Consider the following 20,317-nt stretch of genomic DNA (forward strand, 5'->3'; position numbering starts at 1 on the left):
AAGTACAATTCTTTTGGTCAAAATGTTTGGCACTTCGAACTGACGGCTTTAAATCTAAAATTCTACCTTTAAAAAAATTAAAAATATTTTTTTTAGCAATAACCAGAATTTCAAAATGCTAAGTACTTCAAAGTTAGCTGATAATATTTAAATAAATATTTCCTTGTGGGACAACTAAATTATATTTTTTAGTGCTTTTTTTATGCTAATATATTTCTTGCATATTTTGCATTTTACATTAATCCGCAACGCCACTGATACGCTGGGCGTGAGAGGGTGTTGTCATATATTCCATTTCGCATTTAGCACTTCACATTAAACATTTTGCATTTTGCATTTGCATGGCGCACACGCCTTGGCCTGAAAATGCGGAATGGAGGCAACGATCTTTACTGTTTTCGTTGGATTCGGATTCGGATTCTTCAGTTGCACAGCCCCTCCCTTCCTCACCCTCCCCAATTAATATGCGTGTGATCGATCGCTGCAGCAGTTTTTGCGAATTTACGAATACGGGAATTTTGCACGTGATGCACTCGTCGAAATTCCATCTGCTCACTTGCTCTGAAAATTTACGACCTGTTGTTTTCTGACGTTGATCTATGCTTTTTTGTTTCCATACAAATAAAAGCTTCGAGAGAGCTTGCAGAGAAGATTTTTAAAAAATAAAGAGATAAGGAAAGACTGGGGGAGAGAGAAGACTGAAAGAGAGACGAAGCCGGCTAGCCGGTAAAAGATCAACAAAAAAAGATTTAATGCATGGCTGCAAGGAATGCGGGCCAGAAGAGAGTACGAGCTAAGCTCTACTCTCTCGCTCTATTTCTCTCTTCCAAAACCCAAATCTAGTACTCTCCCAGAGAGAATGCCTCCACAAGCACCACAAGCTTTATATTTGTGTGGAACAAACTTGAAAATTCAGTTAAATTTCAGCAGTGATCGCGAGAGCTTTGTCAGATTGAAAAAAGCAAGATTTATGCACTCACAATTAATTTTCGTTTTGTGAAGTGAACTGAAACCGTGTTATAAAGAAACAAAATCCGAGCTAAGCAAGCCCAAGAAACCCCAAACAAAATTGCTTAAAATAACAAAAAGAAAAAAATGTGCAGTGCGAAAAGCAAACGGCAAATCATGTGAACAACCACAATTTATGCTCGAGTGACAAGAACAACAAAACGAATTTACGTGGCAGGTGTGTAGAAGCGCATTCCACCGATTGTACATAATCTATATACTATATGGCACTGGCGAATCTGCGACTAAGTCATTTTTCTTTCCCCGTTCGGTTTCTGTTCGCATTACCTTTTTTCGCTGATTATATAAGCCAGCATAAAAGTAGAAGGGTAATGACGGTAGCGTTGTTGGCCCATACAAACACCCAATATGGCTATACAAACAAACACCGACACGCACATTGGGACACGTTGAGCGTACATAGATAAGATAGCATAGCTAATAATATAACCAGGGGAAAACTGTACAATAACGTCATTTATAAAATATTTATGGATTTGCTATAGGTTTTTTTTTTCGGTTTTTGGTTTTTGGTATTTGGTATTTGGTATTTGTCTGCTTCCTAAGCGATTTCCAGATGCTGCCGTAGGCATATTTAAACATTATTCGCAGGCATTTGCTAAATAATAAACAAATTATAAATAGGTAACTTAATAAAAAGCCCGATAGCGAAAACAGATGAAAACGGCAAACACCAGATGAGAATACAGGGACAAATAGTCGGCGCGACTGACGGATCGTCAAATGCTGAAAGCTTTTCGTACTACATACTATGCCCGTTGTATCTTTGTATCTCGGCATCGTTTATCATGTATCTCACTCCCACTCGCTGGCCGCCTGTCACTCGGCCTGTGTCGCGTTTTTATTTGTGTTTAGTTTATATTTTTTTTTTTTTTTTTTCACTTTTTGTTTACACCAAGAAATCAAGGTTAAAAGCGCAAACCGACATGCGTAAATCGACAGAGAATTAGGCAGAGGTGGTAGGGAATTTATCGCAATGATCGGGCAATTTGATTTCATTAGCCACACTATGCCAGTACCTAACTATATATAATTCCCCCCGCTCCTCTGCGGCACGCACATCCCATTAAAGTCTTATTTAAGCTTGGCACAACGCTGCCAGCCACTCGCACCAAAAAAAAAAAAAAAAACAGAAAAAAGAAAGAAGCAGGGGCAAGCTTTAAAAAGCCGAACGGCGAAAAAGCAACGCCGAAAATAAGAAACCAGAGCAAATAAATAAAAGCCGCAGGGGGAAGTGCTTACGTGACGGAGTCGAAGTTTCAATGCCCTAAGTAAAATGGGTTAAGATGTGTTTGACAAGAGTTATATCCAAACTTTTCCGAAACAGTGCTTAAAATTTTTCTTCAAAAAAAGTATTCCCTGCTTAACGCCATTTCATCCCAATAATTTCAAAAATTTTAAATAAATAAAAAAAATTTAAAACAATTACAAGACATTTTACAATAGTAGATCCGAAAAATTGAATAACAGTACAAGGCCCGTGTTTTCAACTTCATGGTAAACTAAAAGTGGGATTAAAACTGAGAAAACGGATGAAATTTCGGAGATAATAACTTACCATACAAATGTAAAAAAGTTTTAATGATTTATATTGTACAAATGGACAATAGTACAATAAAATGTTAAGCAAGGATTATGAAACTTATTTATATATGCACTTACGTTGAAAATAGCTCTATAACATTTACACTCTTCCCTGAAATAAAAAACCTTAAGCAGATAAATAAGCAACGCCGCAAAATGAGAAACCAGAGTAAATAAATAAAACCCAGAAAAGGGATTCTAAGAGCAAGTCGAAGTTTTAATTCCCTATAAAAAATGGCTTAAAATTATTAGTTTTTCAACATAAGTTTTAGTATCTCTTTGACTATTTTTTATTTCCATTAAAGCAATTAACTTTAAAATTATTTTAAGACAACGGCTACCTTAAAAAACTTATTTGCAAATCAACAAAAGTGTAAGGAATGTTAGGAAATAAGAAATTAGATCAAGTAAATAAAAAAACAGAAGCTTGGAAAAAAACAACTTAAAAATTTTGACCTGAGTTGACCTGAAAGTTGTTGTTAGACAATTGTCTAAGTAAATATAAAAGGAATTCACTATTTTAGTCTTTTAGGCAGTAGAGTTTTTGATTAAAAAAGGTACGACCTTATCTACAATTTTACATCATTTATTTTAAATGTCAGTATGTAGCTATACCACTTTTGTTGGAAATAAACTATACAAAATTATCTCGTCATTTTCAAATCAATGCTCGATTCCAAAAAAAAATTGCCCTTCATTAACTCGCTTCTGTAGATTGTTTCGAGCTGGAAACTCTTGAAAAACCTCATAAAAGGCCGCTGGCGAACCATTTAGAGTTCAAAGCGATTCCCATTAACAGCTCAGCGAAATGCAAATGAAAGTTCAGCAATTGATTGGCAATGCTTGCCACTCCGCACCACCCAATTGCCCTGGAAAACTTTACAGACTCCACCTTGAAAGGGTATTCTGGGCAAAAAGCGAGCGGCATCGCAGCGAATTCAGAGGTCAGAGCGAGGCAAAGCGACCAAAAGCATAACAAAACCGTCATGAAACGAGACGAGACGACGACTCTGACCAATCGAACTACACTGCGATGAAATCTGATACCATCGCACATCAATGAGAAGCCAATTCCATACATCAAAAAAAAAATGTACGCTTCTGTCTCCGCTGCAAAATTGAATACAAATTTGAATAAAACTTTGCATACAATTTGTTTACATTCTGTACGAAAATATCACATCCATGAACTTCCGAAAATCATATAACTTGTATACGCCATAGCGAAAATATCGCTTCGCATAAAATACACAAGATTTGTCAAAAAATCTGTGTTAACATTATAATATTTCACCATATTCAACAAGGTGATGTGATATATATGTAGATTGTCTTGTCACATAGTTGGCTTTTTTCCTATTAATAATCCAGCCACGATAATAAAACGTAAACAAACGAGCCTCAAATCAAGCATTAAATAAAAATTAGAATAATAATCCCATAATATTTCATTCTAATTTTATGACATCGCTAAAAAAAAACAAACCAACACAAAATTTTATGATTTTTGAAAAATTCCAACATGTAATTAAATTCATTTAATTTTTTTCATATGGTCCAAAACGACGTATTTGACTCAAGATAAAACTGTGACGTAAAAACTATAAATTTTTCACCAAATTCCAGAGAAGGCAGATTTCTATAGCAATTCACATAATCATTTGACGTCATCGCTATCAACATTTAATTTAACCAATTAAAATCTCACAAGTGCAAGCATATAATGCTGGATTTTTGGTAGACTTGAATTTAACAGGCATTTGATACTAGTTAAATATAAATATGTGGGTATATTGGGGTGTCGAATTATATATTTGCCGATTAGCGTTTCTTGGTTCTTATGAAAAGAAAGACTTAAATTGAATTAACAATAAGCTTTATTATGACGTATTATATTGTTGCCTTTATATAGATATAGAGTTCTTCAATTTCTAACACAAATACGTATTAAATCTTTATTAAAAATAATTATTGAATTATAATTATTGTATTCTCCCTCATTACATATTTAAAGAAAAGATAAATAAATATGAGAGAATGAACTTCATTTAATACACTTCCGTGAATATAAATAAAACAATTAAAATCATTGCTTTTTTTGTCTTAAATAAAATAAATATTAATAAAATAAATTAATTAAAAGATTGTCTGCACCTAATATTGTCAGAAATTAAAAGATATATATCCATTTCCTAAAGGATGTCCAACAAAGGATATAGATAAGCACTTGGCCATATTTTTGAGCCGTGTATTTTTCGCTTAAAGTTTCGCGAGCCAACTGCGAGTTGCAATGCGCTGAAAAGAGATGACAAACGGTGGCTATGGCAACAGAAAGAGCCAAACTGCCCGCACATGAGGTTCACTCTTATGCCCCGTAAGCCCCCGTAAAACCCCGCTGTTAGCCCCATAGTACCCTTTGTAATCGCCCCGCCCTGCAATCCCAATCCCCCTTCTTCGAACGTACCTCTCAAGTGCGGGTTGCTGATGTTGCTGCTGCTGCTGCTGTTACTGTTGCTGCTGCTGCTGTTGCTGTTGCTGCTGTTGCCGCTGCTGTTGCTGTTGCTGCTGCTGCTGCTGCTGTTGTTGCTGGCTCATCAAAAAAGCCAAAAGTTGTTGAACGTGAAATTATTGTACGCGAACACGAGCAAATACCAAGGCAGATGTGTGTGCTCGCAAGTATTTATGCACACAGAGCCAGTCGGGTTTTGCATGTGTTGCCGCTCCAAAGATAAACAGCGGAAAAGAAAAAGCTAAAGCCAGAGCCAAAGCTAAAGCCAAAGCCGAACTGGAAGCATCGCATAGATGCATCAGATTTCGCATTCAAGTGAAATTTATGGCTATAATAAAGCTTAACTTGTGTTCGAGGTAAAAAGATGATGAACTATGCAGAACCAAGAAGAAAGGCACTGGAAGTTGGCATTCGTCAGCGTTTCATAGTTCATTTGCCGTTGCCAACTCACAATCAAGCATCAGACAACCACCTCCCACTTTTCAAACCCCCAGTCATTGTGCGGGAAAAGTTACTATGCAGCTATCGCAGTTTAGTCATCTACACAAATATGCGATTACCGCACACAGCCTGAGATACAGATACATAGAGTCAGATACAGATATGAGCTTAAAAGAATTTCCGAAGGTAATCGCTCAGTTAAACGAGTATAAATGCACTGCTCTCCAAAGCAAATAGAAATTTTTAACAGGAAAACAATTAACAAATAGATACGTTATTGGGGAACAGATCAGTTCCTTAGAAGGCAAGGCTTTCTAATTTCTTTTGTTTCTATATATAATTCCCTATGATAACAGTTTCTTATTTTTTTTCTAAAGAAATAAAAAATGTACCAAAACCCAAATAATAAAAATTATATGCACGATAAATAACAAATAGATAAAAAGCAGGTTCCACCTTGTCATTTGATTTCTAATCAGTGATAGATTACATGATCAATTTATATGTGATATAATTTCATTATTACTGAAAAGAATAATATCACTCGACGATTTTTTCAAATAATGAATAATTACTATTTTAATTAGAAATTATAAAGCATATATAATTATAACATTTTCAGTTATATGTATAAAGATATAATTTAAATATGACCCAAGTTAATATTAACTATTATCCCGTCTGCAAAGCTAAACAAATTGAAAGACATAAATGTTGTCATTATAACTTCTGCATCATTAGGTACGGAAAAAGCAATCGTAACTATTTTCTCAAACGAAATGTGGTTGATATTTCCCGTTTTGGGTATATGTTTTCTTAGTTTCGATGTATCGATGCAGCGAAAGTTCTACCCAAAAACGAAAGTATGAAGGTGAGAGAGTAAAGCAAACGAGGGACAACAGGAAGCCGAGATTAAAAGATCCGACAAAATCCGACCCAAATAAGATAAGATCTGTTTGGTAAAGCCAACGAGACGATAATTAAAATTCCTCCAGATACAAACAATATCTGCGCTGATTGTTGTCAGGCCAACTTCTCGGAATATCCCCATTCAGTTTTGGCTGCCATTTATATCCAATTTTCGGACTACTTGTTCGCTTGTTTTTCCTTTTATAAACCATTTTTTGGGTTCATTAATCTGAAATTGTTTTTTGGCTCAGCTTGGCAAAATAGACGAATTCTATGAGTAACTCTCTTTGGAGCGTTAGCACACTCCATAGGTTACTGAACCTGCATGCTCGTACTTTACGTACGTAGTTCGTCCAAAGCAAACAAATTCCCAGAAATGTTTATGGTCGCAAACACTCGGTTTCCCCATGTATATCGCAGTTGAAATTTGTAATCATAAGCGAAACTCACTCGAGAGATATATGGTACATGCAACAGGAATCTGGCAGCTCGGGTTTGTCGGCTAAATGAAAAACAACACGCCGCAATTAAAGCGTTTTTCACCGAATTTCGTCTACCTGGTCTGAGTAATGCAAATTGTGCAGCAGATATGATAAAGTCCGAAAGCTCTCATTTGCATAGTCCAATGACAAGCTGCTGTTTCATCATCCGTTTGAATTTGAAATTTTGATGAAAGGAAATTCGCTTTCCCCCCAGAAATTAAACGCAGCTTGGCTGAATGGAGCACAGAGTTCGTATCTTAGAAATCTCCGGCCTCGTTTAAAGGAGGGTGGATGGATGCGTTTAGGAATTGATTGAATGCATATGAAAAGCAAATCATCGTCCGACATTCAATGCCAATAGAACACTGAAAATAGGATTTTAAAGAGATATTTTTTGAGCACTATAGAAAATTTAAAGGCTGCAAGCTTTTCTTGGTAAATTACTTTATGAAAACATTTTTTGACAAATTAATTACTAAAATAACTATACATTTTTATTGACAAAACCATATTAAATAGTTCAAAATGCCGTTTAAGTATTACAAAGCATGAAATTGTGGATCACGTTGTTAAACTACAATTGAGGATAGATTTTTGTATTTATAATTTGTTATTTTATAATTTTGACCAGTGCACACACGCAAAATTTGTTCGATTCGGACACGGACGTGGACGTGGACATGGACAGGTCATTTATAGTGCCTGGGACATGGCGGCAGTATCCGCCCCGATTTCCCACCCCATTTTCCCCCCCTTTCCCACGACAATGTGTAGGTTGTGCACCTTTATCAGTGCCTTTTCAATGCCGGGTTCATTCAGCAAAGCCAGAAAACATGCACAAACATTTTTCTGTTGCCGGGGAAATGGTGACCCCGACCCTCGCTGATACCGATCCCCTTGTACCCGTCCCACAAATGAGAGACTGGCACTTGGTCATTAAAACTACTCGCAGAGCCGAAAAAAGGTTTCTATTTTTAGCAGTGACGAACCGGCAAACCAAAGCAAACCAAACCGAACCGAGAACCCGAAAGAATGAGAGGGCATTTCGGTGTGGAGGCACCTTCTTATTAACGCTTCGAGTGTTTACTGCCTTTTTGCTCTGCTTTTCTTGGCGAATGCAATCAAATTAGAATTCGCATTTCATCAGATGTGAAGAATAACAAATGAATTTTGAAGAGATCAGGGAGAAAAATGTTGGGAAACTGGAACGAGTGCGTGTTATTTGTTATTAAATTCAAATGAATCTGTGCTGACAATGACTTTGTATTTTTTTAGGAAGTCGTAAAATGCTGTTTTAGGTCACTATTAATTCGAAGAAAAAAGTTACTTTAATGAGAATTAATTTATTTAAATGATAGGCGATGTATGATTATTTTATTTTTAGATTTCTTTCTTTCTTAATTCATTATCAATTTAATGTTTAAATTAGTTATTAAAAAAAAAAAGGTATTTCTAAAAGGGCTACTTTTAAGTTGATACATTATTATTCTGATAATGCAATGCTTTACCTTCTGCTAGTGTAGTATTTGATTAAAAATATATCAGATAATATCAAAACCCTATGAACTTTCATATAATATGTACCAAGGATTTCCTTATTTAACTTTTATCTTAAAAAAAACTTTAAAAAAGATTTCTGAATATAGAATTTTACTTATATATTTTCCGCGTTTTGTTCTTTGCAGTTCATTTTGCCGAGAAGATGCCAATTGATTTTGATTTTCGCAAATTATAACGAGACATTTATATGATTTGATAGCGAGCCAGAAATTCGCAAACAATTCCCGGCGACCAGGCAAGGTCATATCGATTGTCATCAGCTGCTGTCGGCACCCCACCGCCCAATACCACTGAACACCGCCCACCACCCACCACCCCCTCAACCACATCGCCCCACTGAAAAGCAAACAGAGCGAATATGCCAAGCTTGCACAAGACAAGGAGGTTCCTGCACCATATGCTAATAATATATGGACTAATATTTGTTTCCAGTGCAACGACACGTAAGTGTGGGACCGTTCTACATGCACATATATTTACCCAACCTTAACAAGGGAACAATTTAATTTGTATTTATTCATGGCCATTGTCTTGGGATTTAGTGAGCTATTGGTTTAGGACTTTGTCAAACTGTATCAGTATCATCAGGTAGTTCAGCATGGCCTCCACAATGCAGAAAAGCAACACATTGTTCAGCTTAAAAAGTCCACAGGCGCTGACAGTAAATATATACTCCACATTCTTTAGATACAGGCCGTAGTAGAGCATCTGAGGGAACGATAAATTAATAAACGTGAGAATGGGCTTATAGGAGTAGATACAAATATTAATTTTACTGAAGGTATTAAGCATTATAAAGAAATAAGTTAGCAAACAAACATTTAAGAGAGTGTTTTAAAAAACGACAGATATTTCTTCGAGTAAGATGAAAATATATTTGGAATAATTGCTGGGATTTACCAAATACTTAATTCACTGTGCCATCGACATGAATAAATAAGGCTAAAAATTGTAATCAAAAACCACCGTTTTTAGAAAATTCATACATTTTTAATCAGTGTCGGTGGTTTCTTTGATGATTTTTTATACGTCTTGACCAATTATAATCGAAAAGTTATTATGATTCCAATCAGCTTGGGTAACTATTTTATGATGTGCGATTTACGAGCAGTCCATGCTGAATATAAACGACGTTTATTAATTCTAATTTTATTTTTTTTACGATCATTATAATTAGCATAAAAAGTGTTTTTATACTCATATAACACCCCGAAAAATATAATTCACACTTCGTGAATGCGTCTTTTTCACTTACAATTAAATTTTAGAATTAGCTCTTTGTACTGAATAAATTTTCTTTACATTAAACCATTTTGGTAATTGAAAATTCCTTTAAAAATTTAATGCTTTTTAATAGTTTTTTTTGGCTTATTTCAAATTAAATGTGGCGCAAAAAGTGTGTTGTCTTATGGTCTGTTAGAGAATTACGAACATAATATAACCAACTTACAGTGTGTCTTAATTGCTTAACGGTGTTTCCCGATGGAAAAACCAAACCTCCACTTTTGAGGGCTTCCCTGGTACGGCTGAATCTCCTTTCCGAGTAATAAGTGGGTAGAATTACCAGAAGCAGATTGGCGAAGAGCCCCAGCATAAAGGCTATGGCGTAATAGTTTAGCGGGAAGGATTCGCCGTATTTTCGCAATATAAACTTGCTGTATTTCATGAAGTACGTGAAGAACAGGTGAATCATGCACTCCAAGGGCACATATCCCACAAAACAGACCGCCTGAACTGCGTGCAACGAGCTGATGGAACGGTGCAGCTTCAGCAATTGCTGGTGCACATGAAGTAATCTCCATAATTCGAGGGCCAGCCATTTCTGTTGATTTCTATACAGCTGCTGGCGGTTCGGCGCGAGTCTGGCCCTGAGGGAGTTTTCCAGAATTTTCCCGGCATCATCAAGAATTCTGGCCAGCAGCAGATTCGAGTGTCGAACGAGGTGACCCAGAAAAAGCAACGCCAGCGTATATATCCCCAGGGAAAGCTGCAGGATGAGTTGGCAGGTGTAAACGAAAACCAAAGAGCAGGCGTACATGAAGTTCTTCCGCACTTCCGGCTCATCTTTTAGTATCTGGATGGGCTGAGCCGACGAGAGGATGAAGGAGCTGAGCAGGACGACCACTTCCAGGATGTGAGCCCTGGTGGCCAGACAATCCAACGAATCCCTCAGCTCTCGCGTGTGCATGAGTCGCCTCAACTGGCGGCGACATCTGAGCATTCGATTCAGGCACCCAATGATCTCCGCTTGCTTGGAGCAGTGTATCCACAGGGTGGTGGCGGCACAGCCCAGCAGCAGGGCATATCGATTGAAGCCAATCAGCAGCAGAATCATGTTTTGCCGCAGAAAGGCCATATGCTGGTAAATGCACCAGAAGGCGAAGGGCGAAAAGGCGCCCACAAAGATCAGCATCAGCCAGCCGTGGATGCGCCAGTAGAGGCTATGCCTGACCCTCTCGACTCCGCGTGGACTCCAGTTGGCTGTGGCCAGCAGGCCGAACACCCTGGTCAGACTGTACAGTAGAGACAGGGCCGACATGCCCAGCAGAAGCAGCCAGCGCGGCATCGCTGTGATTTGAATGCCACCGGACTGAGAGCGAAACTGCTAGTGGGTCACCCAAAGGCAATGACATAATCGAATCACAGCCGCAGGCAGCACTCAATGGCAGTGCACTCTAAAAAAGGGATTGCCTTTTAGGGCAGGGCTTCCGGCTTAGTTGCTTGAAAAAGTTAAAAGCTTATTACCACATTTCTTTTAACTATACAATAAATTCTTCAAAATCAGAGAACTTATTTATGCTCAAAATTTGTCTACAACTATGAAAAAGTACTATATGTTGATAAATTTAATAAATTCTTCACATTTGAATTCAAATTGTTCTTGTCGCATTTCCTTAACATCAAATTGCTTTCATTATTTTATGTTTTAAAAACTTAGACAACTTTTGAACATTTTCGTCATACATATATTTTATCTTCTTATACTAAATATTTATTTTTGTGATATTTTGCTATTTTGTTTATCCCAAAAAAGTTCTTTGGTTAAAATCTTCATTTTTTTCTGAGAACGTAAATTTTTGTAAATTTTTTTGATAAAATAAATAAACTTTTGTTCCAAGCTTTTTTGTTTAATAAATACAATTTATATTTTTCTTTAAACAGAAAGTTTAGTTGAGTTCTTTGTAAAGTAATCAGTCTCAAAAAAAGTAAGCCCAAAAGTTAATGAAAATGTTTACAAAATCAATACCCTCAATTTTATCATCTAAAAGGTAAAAGAAAATAAATTCCTTAAATTTCAAAGTGCTTATGGGAATTAACCCTTAAAATACACAAGAATACCAAAAAAAAAAATATGGAACAATTAAACGTACTTTGAAATTGAAATATTTCTACATCCAGTTGGTTTTCTCAGCTTTTTGGTTTTCTAAAAGAAAGAAACACAGTGCATTGTTTGATATTTTTGGAACATTTTAACCGACTTGCCCATTTTGTGAGCTAAGGAGTTCTCATTCATGAGCGATTCCCATTCATGAAAAATATTTTCCGAGTGTGGTTACGCCAGCTATTAGCCTGATTGAATTCCGTTTAGCCAAGGCGTTCACTCAGCCAGATAATCTGGCCAGATAACACACTCAGTGAGCAGCCCAAAAGCGCCACAACAAAAGGGTTCGCCGATGGATAGAGGAATGAATGTATGGACGGATGGATGGATGGATGGATGGATGGATGAATTGAAGCCTGATTGGGCAACAAGACAGGGAAATTCACATTTGCCAAAATACTCGGATGGAAATTAGGTAAAATCTAAGAGCTTATGGTCTGTGGCTTACTTTCCATCGGATTTGCAATGTATCTCAGAGATTGCTGCCCCTGAAATCACTCAATTTGCTAGTGGCTTCAGGTGTTTGCATCTCCAATCCCGTTTCTCACCTGTGAATGGGATTGTGCTGGGGCTAAACTGGATTTCCAATCAGTCCCGAGCCCAGATAAACTAACAATTTAAATTCCAGAAACAGTTGGTTGGTCCACTCGACTGAAGAGATTCCAAGCTCTCTTACCTCATACCTCATACCTCGTACGTCGTATCTTGTATCTGCTTATTTGTATCTGTATATCTGGAGGCCACAAAGTCAGGACGTTGTCGCTGGATTATTAAAAAAGTTTTCGCTTTTAAAGAGTTTTTCCCCCTCTTGTCTTTTTTTTTTGCATTCATGCTACATAAAATGCAAAACACTCGAGCGTCTATATGTGTGTGCGAGTTTGTACTTTCATCCTTTATGAAAACTTTCCACGGCTGTTTATAAGTTTCTCACCGAAGAGCCAAAAGTGGCAACAGAAGTGGGGCCAAAGTAAAAAAAAAAAAATAGCCAACCATGTATCTACAAGTCTGTGTGCGCTTTTGTCCTCTGCCTCGGGTCTTGTATCAGGTTGTAGCCCCTCTAGATCCAGGTTCTATAGCTTCTGGTTCTCTAGCCGGCTCCGACTTTATCTGAATAGGCAGGCAAGTGTGCGGTTTGCTTTTTATCTAGGTTAGGTGGCCGACTATTCCGACAGTTGCTCCGCAACTCGCTTTAAATTACGATGCAATGTCCTCGTCCGACGGCTAATTCATTCACATTTTTTTCGGTTACTCTACAGTACAGCAGGAAATTGGGTATATGTTTTAATTAGAAGCTTGAAACATCGAAAAATTCATTTAAGTATATATTCGATGACAATACATTTTATTCCCTCACATGTATCTTTTTTATAAATTCAAATTTCCTAAGATGAAAGAGTATTTTATGATGAACATATTTCTAAAAAGCTAGTTGGACAAGATTAAAGTTGTGTGTTTTAAGTGTGAAATATATTTCAAGATTAAACTTTTCTTATTACATGTAAGGCAAAAAGTTAAGGCTGAGACTAGAAAATTTAGCATATAAAATAAAAGCAATTGCCTTAGTTACAATTAACCATTGTATTGTCATTAAAACATAAATAGCTGTTTAAAATTCAATAAAGAGCATAAAACCAACACCTAATCGTCGAGTATTTACACTTTTTTGTGCCGAAATCAAGTTGAGCAGCATTTAAATTATTTGTGTTTTTTGGACATGCCTCGTTTAAATCTAACCTCCTGCCGCCAAACTTCAAAGTCGAACTGCGAACACGAGGGCGGCTGACAACTGTCCCAGCTGTCCCGCTGATAACACGACAGCGTCAGCGAACAAATGCGAAAAACAACGAACAAGTAAAACTTTAATTAAATAAAGTGTAAGAAGTTTGTTGAGCTCCTTCAAAGCAGCCGCCGACCCACCGAAATCCCCACAAACATTCTACAGCCTCGACATCAAAGTGCAGGCCCCAAGAAAAACCGAAAAAGTTTAGTTTTTAATATTCGACAGGCTGTTAGGGTGTTTCGTATGCTTAAATCAAGTAGATTTTTCCGGCCAGATATTTACTTTTGTCCCGGCCAGAACTTGATTGTTTACCCGGAAAAGGGAGAGACTGAGACCGAGACCGAAACCGAGGGCCAAAAAGTCAAAGGCCATGGTCAGAACGAGAAGAAAATACCCATTATATGGGCGGGTGAAAATGACAAATTAACTTGAACAATGAGCGTTTACGTTTCGAAGGAAAAAAGAAGAGCTCCATAAAAAGGAACACGCGCCAAAGGAAAAAATAAAATAATAAGAGAAAAATGTCGCAGTGAATTTAGTCTCAGGTATAGAATATAAAATTAATGGAAGGCAAACAATCAATAGCAAGTGGACAAAACTTTAATTGGTTTAACTTTATTCCATTACTTCTCCACTCGGCAGGGTCCCACTGTCCCCTGTTCCAGGTTAATGAATCACTTACCTAGATAAGCAACAGACATTCGATCCGATAAGTTGACCTTAATGCATTCACTTGTACTTGGTTGACCCTGGAAAATATAAAAGGGCTGTAATTAAAGCAAAGCTAGGGGCAAACTTGTGAAAAATATGCTGCGAGATGAGAGGACAATAAATTCAGTGTAGATTTCTGTTTAAATAAAAAGTTCCGTTTTAACTTAAAGTAAAAAAAGAAAGCTATGTAGAAAGGGGTGTTGGTTAGAGAAAAAATATTATTTTTTTATTAGTGTTTTAAGAGTACTGGTCCATTTTCCCTTTCAAAAGTATTTATGTACAGAGCATTTTTACTTGGAAAATGTTTTTAAGTTCACCAATTTGTTCAGCCAAGTTTATCATGTTCTATAGAACTGAGTGTTTAATAGTTGAACTACTCTATGAAACTAATTTTTTATTTGACTTATAAACTTTAGTTTAGTTTAACAGATAAAAGTTCTTAATTTTTTCTATCTTTTGACCTTTTTCTATCTTTTGACATAAAAAAACGAATAAAACTTTACTATCAATAACTATTAAATTTTGTACAGTTAAACCTTTGAAAAGCTTATTTTCTTACTACGCTTGATTTATTTTCTTTTTTCTTGCACGTTTATTTAATGTCAAAGGATACCGCCTTTGTAGAAAGCTTACAGCTTTTTTCTTTTTAAACTAAAAAAAGCTGCTTACCTTCGCACCATTATTATTATTTTCTATTCGGCGAACTTAAAACCCGCACTTTGCCATAAATAAGATAGCACTGCTTGAGGTGACCTCCATTAAGACCTCCCATCGCCCACCTACACTTAAGAACACCTAAGCTGCAACTGAGACCTTCATGTTTTATTGACCACCACTAACGGCTGCCATTTCCCCACCATAATTTCGTTACAGTTGACCAGGAGCCTTTGCCGGACTTGTGCGATGCGATTAAATGCCCTCCGGACGCCGAAATGCAATGCCCGGCGGATAGTGCCGTACGCCAGAACCTGGTTGCAGTGGACCTGATTAAATCGAATGCCGTGGAGCTGCCCGCCCCGGGCGATATATCCTCCGGCGATGCTGTGTCCTACGACCGAAGTCTGATATCGGAGGAGGATTACGTCCATTGCTGTCTGAACCGGAAGTGTGTGTGCAAGACATGCTACATTCCGGACTGCGATGTGGAAACGGACGAGGTGACGGTGGAACTGCTGCCGGAGAATGGTAAAACCCCCGGGCAATGTTGCGGCACCTACGACTGCCGGACGGAGCCCAATTGCACGGTGGCACGGGACACGGACTACCACTGGCTGAAGCAGTGCCAGCGTTGCAAGTGCGACTCCGGACTGAAGATTTGCCACCAGAGCTGCGACGAGCGGGCCGAGGGGGTGTGCCAGTCGAAAATACCGGGCATGTTCTACAAGGACGGCGAAACCTGGACGGACAACTGCCAGACGTGTGAGTGCGTGAAGGGCGAGCCCAAGTGCACAATGTCTCTGTGCACTGCCCTCAACTGTCCCAGCGAACGGCAGGTCAAGCTGAAGGACACCTGTTGTCCGGTCTGCTGGCCCAAATGTGCCCCGATGCCGCATGAAAAGCCAGACGATGAATCCTACGCCGATTATGTCGATGAAACGGAAACCGAGCCGGCAGAGGAGGATCCACTGCCACCGCTGTTGCCCGATCCCCTGCTGACCACCACTCAGACTCAGCAAAGTGCAGAGCTAATGGACAGCACCACCACCAGCACCACCAGCACCACCACCACTACAACCACAAGCAGCACCACCACAAGCACAGCTGCACCACTGACCACCTCGATTTGCCACAATGCCTTTGACCAGCCGAAAGTGGTGGAAGTGGTCAACCAAACCAACTATGTCTCCTACTGGCTAGCGGCCTACTCGGTTATCGCCACCATTGGCCTGATGACCATGGGCTTCTATATTTGCATGCAGCGTGCCAAGAAACGTTCCTACGCTCCGGTCTCCATTCTGGACCACAGCATCTAAGCAAGAGATCTTTCGAAATACTACTAACAACAATACTATTTAAAAGAAAAGCTACTTAGACTAAGTATTCCGTTCTGCCTTTTGAGTGTGACCAGGCGGGTCAACAAAAAGTGTGTAGAGGCCAGGCCTGGTCACTCTAATCATTTTAATCGCTTAATTAGGAGTACCAAATACCCAAGTCTTTCTAATGCCTTTGCCTTTGTTTGTTTGGTATTGATCTCATTTAAACTTTTCACTTTTCACTTGCAAAACAAAAACAAAAAATTTTACGAAAAAAAAAACACACACGAAAAGATAAGCAACGAACTTCCGCAGCAGCAAAATCAAAGTATTCTTATGAAATTACGCAAAAATATTTAATTACAAACGAAACAAGAGTTACTATTACTAAACAAACGCAAATGATGTATGTATATACTTGATGCTTTCCCCTTCCATGGAAAGTCTAATTTTTTTAAACTAAAACATTTTGATTTAAGAGAACAACCAAATCATATTTAGGAGCGAGCAAAAAGGAAAATTAAACTTGCTCGATACACTGCTTAGTTTTTAGTTTTAGCTCTTAATTTAGAAAGTATGTGATATATATGCTAATTAGCCTATGTAATTTGTCAACCAAGGCACGCTGCTGTTTAAAAAAAAAAAAATAAGAAAACAGTATTTGCAACACAAGACCCGAAAGCCCCGGAACGAAATGGAACGCACCGCAATCGCAGAAGGACGTTCAACTTTAGCTAATGTCATAACGTTGCCACATAAATGTATACTATAAAAACTTTATTTAAAATTTTATGTTTAATAATAAACCAAAATTGGTATGCAAAGCGAAGAAACCAATTAAAATGATTGTTGTATCACAATTTATGGGAATTCAAATTTATTGGTCTGCTGAAAAGCATAATTTATTTCAGTTGTCAAGATTGAATTTTATCTTTAACAAAGCTAATTTTCTCAAAAACTCAGCTCTACTTAACTGACTTGATAAGAATTCCATTTGGACTAGTTCAAAGGTTTGGTTCTCATCCAGCAAACACTTTAACTTATACTTGCTTTGCAAACCATATTCACAAACTTGCCGGCAAAGTTTTATACACATTTTAAATTCGACCTTCAGTGCCAAAAGAAGACAGAGCGGGAAAAGGTCGCTCCTTGGCAAATTGTATGCTAAGCATAATGTCAGGCCATGATATGATTTATAATATGTAATAAGTTCCAGCGCAACTTGAAGTGGGTAACATGAAATACATAAAGGTACAGATTCGGGACTTGGCGGGGTTGTCTGGGGAGACCCTGGAAAAGAATACGAATATGCATGGGAATTGGGTCTTTGGCGGCGCTTGCTCGAGCCTTCCCGTTCGCCTTTGTTGCGTGGGCGACCCACATCGCACAAATGGGAGCCCCACAATGTCGTACATTTTGTTTAGATTGTTATCAAATGCTAAAATACCGTGAATAAGGCATATACGTGAATATACACTGGAAATCAGAAAAACTCCATAAATGTTCAAAGCAATTTTACAGATTTTCAAAAGTAAATATTTAGTTAAGGAAATGCTTACAAAAAATTTCTTAATACGAAAATTTTGTTTACAATTTTTAAGATTTTTCAGTGCTCAAAAATACATTCTTGAAAATATGGCTATTTTCATATGTATGGAAAGCCAAAAGTAAACTTAAATAAGTTTAAGTCAGCAATATTTTTTACTTTTTAGTTAAAGTAAACGAAACAGTCAAGGTTGAAATTTTATACATTATTTTTTTTTTTAAATTTTCAACCTAAAATGCAGTTTTGTTTACCAAACCATAAACAAAGGTATAAATAATTTGAGTGTATGGACCTTTCTATATGGGTTGTTAGTTGAATGCGTGGCATAGTGATTTACAGAGTCATATACCTAATAAAAATGCCACGCGAGAAGGGATAGTGGGGTGTTGCATATTGCTTCGATTCAGATGAAAGCAGAGCAAAATAATGACACCCCACTTAAGCCCCCGCTTCCGCCGACCCTGAAAACACGTGTAGTCCCCGACAACTGCAACCGTCAAACGTTTTGTAAGGATAAGCAGCGGGGCAAAAGACTGCGTGAGGGGGGAAATAGGGGGAAATTTATAACAAAGGCCCGACACAATAGACTTCAAGAGTTTGGATGACACTTTGAGTTATTTTGTTGTTGATGCTGTAAAAACACGAAAGCAAGACCCAAAGAGATATGCGATGGTAGATTTATCGAGGCTCGACAGGAACAGCGACAAAAAGCATCTGTGATCTGAGGAGCCTTCGATAAGCGGAAGGACAAGCGCCCACTACACAGATTTGCTTTTGAGCCAACACACAAAAAAAGGAAAACACATACAAAGTATAAAGTGGGCGAAAAAAGTATACTGTTGAAATTTATATCTCGGCACCACCATTCAACAGAACAATAAACGACAAAAGAGGAAAGCAGAGTTAACCCACCAAGAGCTTCTAGAAAAACAAATATCTACAAAAAATTTCAAAGTTATATATGCAATCAAATACATTTGCTTTTGCTCAATTAAAATTCAAACAATAAATAAATATTATAAAATATATTTTAACAACAAAAAAATCTTTTCTTGATTTCAAATAAACCACCAAATTGTTCTTTTATATATTAAAACATTTAATTTTACATTATGTATATAGATTATTCAGCCTTGTTCTGGAGAACGTAAATATTTTTGCAAGTGCAAATAATAATATAGTAGCTGCAAAAATATTGCAAAACTTTATACATTTTTATCTAGCCTGCATAAATTTTCACAATGACTACCAAAATATCGCCCACTAGCAGTCAATCGGTTAAGATGGGGACATAGAGAAGCATCGGAGCAATCAAATTCATGTCTCGAGAAGTGAATAGCCATTGGCAAATGTTGCACAAAAAATACCCAAAACCGAAGCAGAAAAGAGAGGAAAGGCGAGGCGAGATTGGAAAGTGCAGACAACAAAGCAAGGTAACAGGAGCAAAATTTAAAGGAAATGGGAAAATATCTCAACAGTCAAAGGGCAATGGAAAAACTATCAACCGGAACAAACGATATCGAGCAAACAATAAAGTGCTATTGTTTCGTCGTACGTTTTAATTGGTCCTTAACCAACAGAAAATAATAGAGGTAAACATGAATTGAAACTTTTAAGAGTGCTACAAATTAATTAAAAGAAAATGGATATTTTTACTTAAAATAGAGTACGAATTGTATTCGAATTTTTGCCTAACAATTAATGTTCTTACTAAAAGGCATTATATACAAAATAAGGAAAATAGTTAAAAATAAACATTTTTTGTGTGCTCAAGACAAAAAATCAACAGAAAATAATAGAGGTAAAAATGAATTCAAACTTTTAAGAGCGCTACAAAATAATTTAAAAAAAATGTATATATTTACTTATATAAAAAACGAATTTTTGGTTAACAATTAATGTTTTAACTAAAAGGCATTAAATTAAAATTAAGAAAAAATAGTTAAAAATAAACATTTTTGTTGTGTGTCCAAGACTAAACATCAAATCATGTTTATTTTATATATGTGATTAAGTTTCCCAACCGAAAACAGGCATAACATCAATATAAACCCGAAAATACCAAGCACTTGCAAATATGACCCAAATATGACACCGTTCCGCATTCCGAACAGGAAACGGAAAGCACTCGATTTGCATGCATGTTTAATGGAAGTGCCATCAATCCAGATCAGAACTGGCCGTCATTAGAAGGGGACACACAGAGAACTAGGATACGATTGGACTTGTCACATGCCATAAATGCAAATGAATTATCGGAAAAGGCAACCGAAAGCCAATAAAAGCATCAAAGACGCCTTACTATTGATAACCGCAAATGAGTTTGGGCAGAAATGTATATCAATAGATGGATGTACATATATATGTATTTACTGACGGATGTGTGGAGACCTCAACTCATATATCAAAAG

At 37.2% G+C, this 20,317-nt stretch overlaps 2 protein-coding genes across 2 annotated transcripts; one reads left to right on the plus strand and one right to left on the minus strand.

The window, feature by feature from the left end:
* The first annotated feature begins 928 nt into the window (after positions 1-928).
* Positions 929-17,203, plus strand: LOC108142666 (cysteine-rich motor neuron 1 protein). Its single transcript, XM_017266671.2, has 3 exons — positions 929-1,186; positions 8,640-8,957; positions 15,261-17,203. The coding sequence occupies exons 2-3, from the start codon at positions 8,873-8,875 to the stop codon at positions 16,358-16,360; spliced, it is 1,185 nt and encodes a 394-aa protein (XP_017122160.1). The 5' UTR covers positions 929-1,186; positions 8,640-8,872; the 3' UTR covers positions 16,361-17,203.
* LOC108142668 (putative gustatory receptor 77a) lies at positions 8,979-11,147 on the minus strand. Its single transcript, XM_017266672.2, is given in 3 exon segments — positions 8,979-9,222; positions 9,965-11,108; positions 11,110-11,147. Coding segments are annotated over 3 exon segments (1,344 nt in total). The 3' UTR covers positions 8,979-9,060.
* Positions 17,204-20,317: the final 3,114 nt, after the last annotated feature.

Source organism: Drosophila elegans, unplaced genomic scaffold (assembly GCF_018152505.1).
Source record: "Drosophila elegans isolate 14027-0461.03 unplaced genomic scaffold, ASM1815250v1 contig_208, whole genome shotgun sequence".
In the NCBI taxonomy this organism is placed as follows: Eukaryota; Metazoa; Arthropoda; class Insecta; order Diptera; family Drosophilidae; genus Drosophila; species Drosophila elegans.

What these genes read in the sequence shown, in the direction of transcription:
- LOC108142666 (XM_017266671.2), top strand. Translation starts at nt 8,873, where the DNA reads ATGCCAAGCTTGCACAAGACAAGGAGGTTCCTGCACCATATGCTAATA. An exon ending in TGTTTCCAGTGCAACGACAC is followed by an intron (nt 8,958 to 15,260) that starts GTAAGTGTGGGA and finishes ATTTCGTTACAG; the next exon opens with TTGACCAGGAGCCTTTGCCG.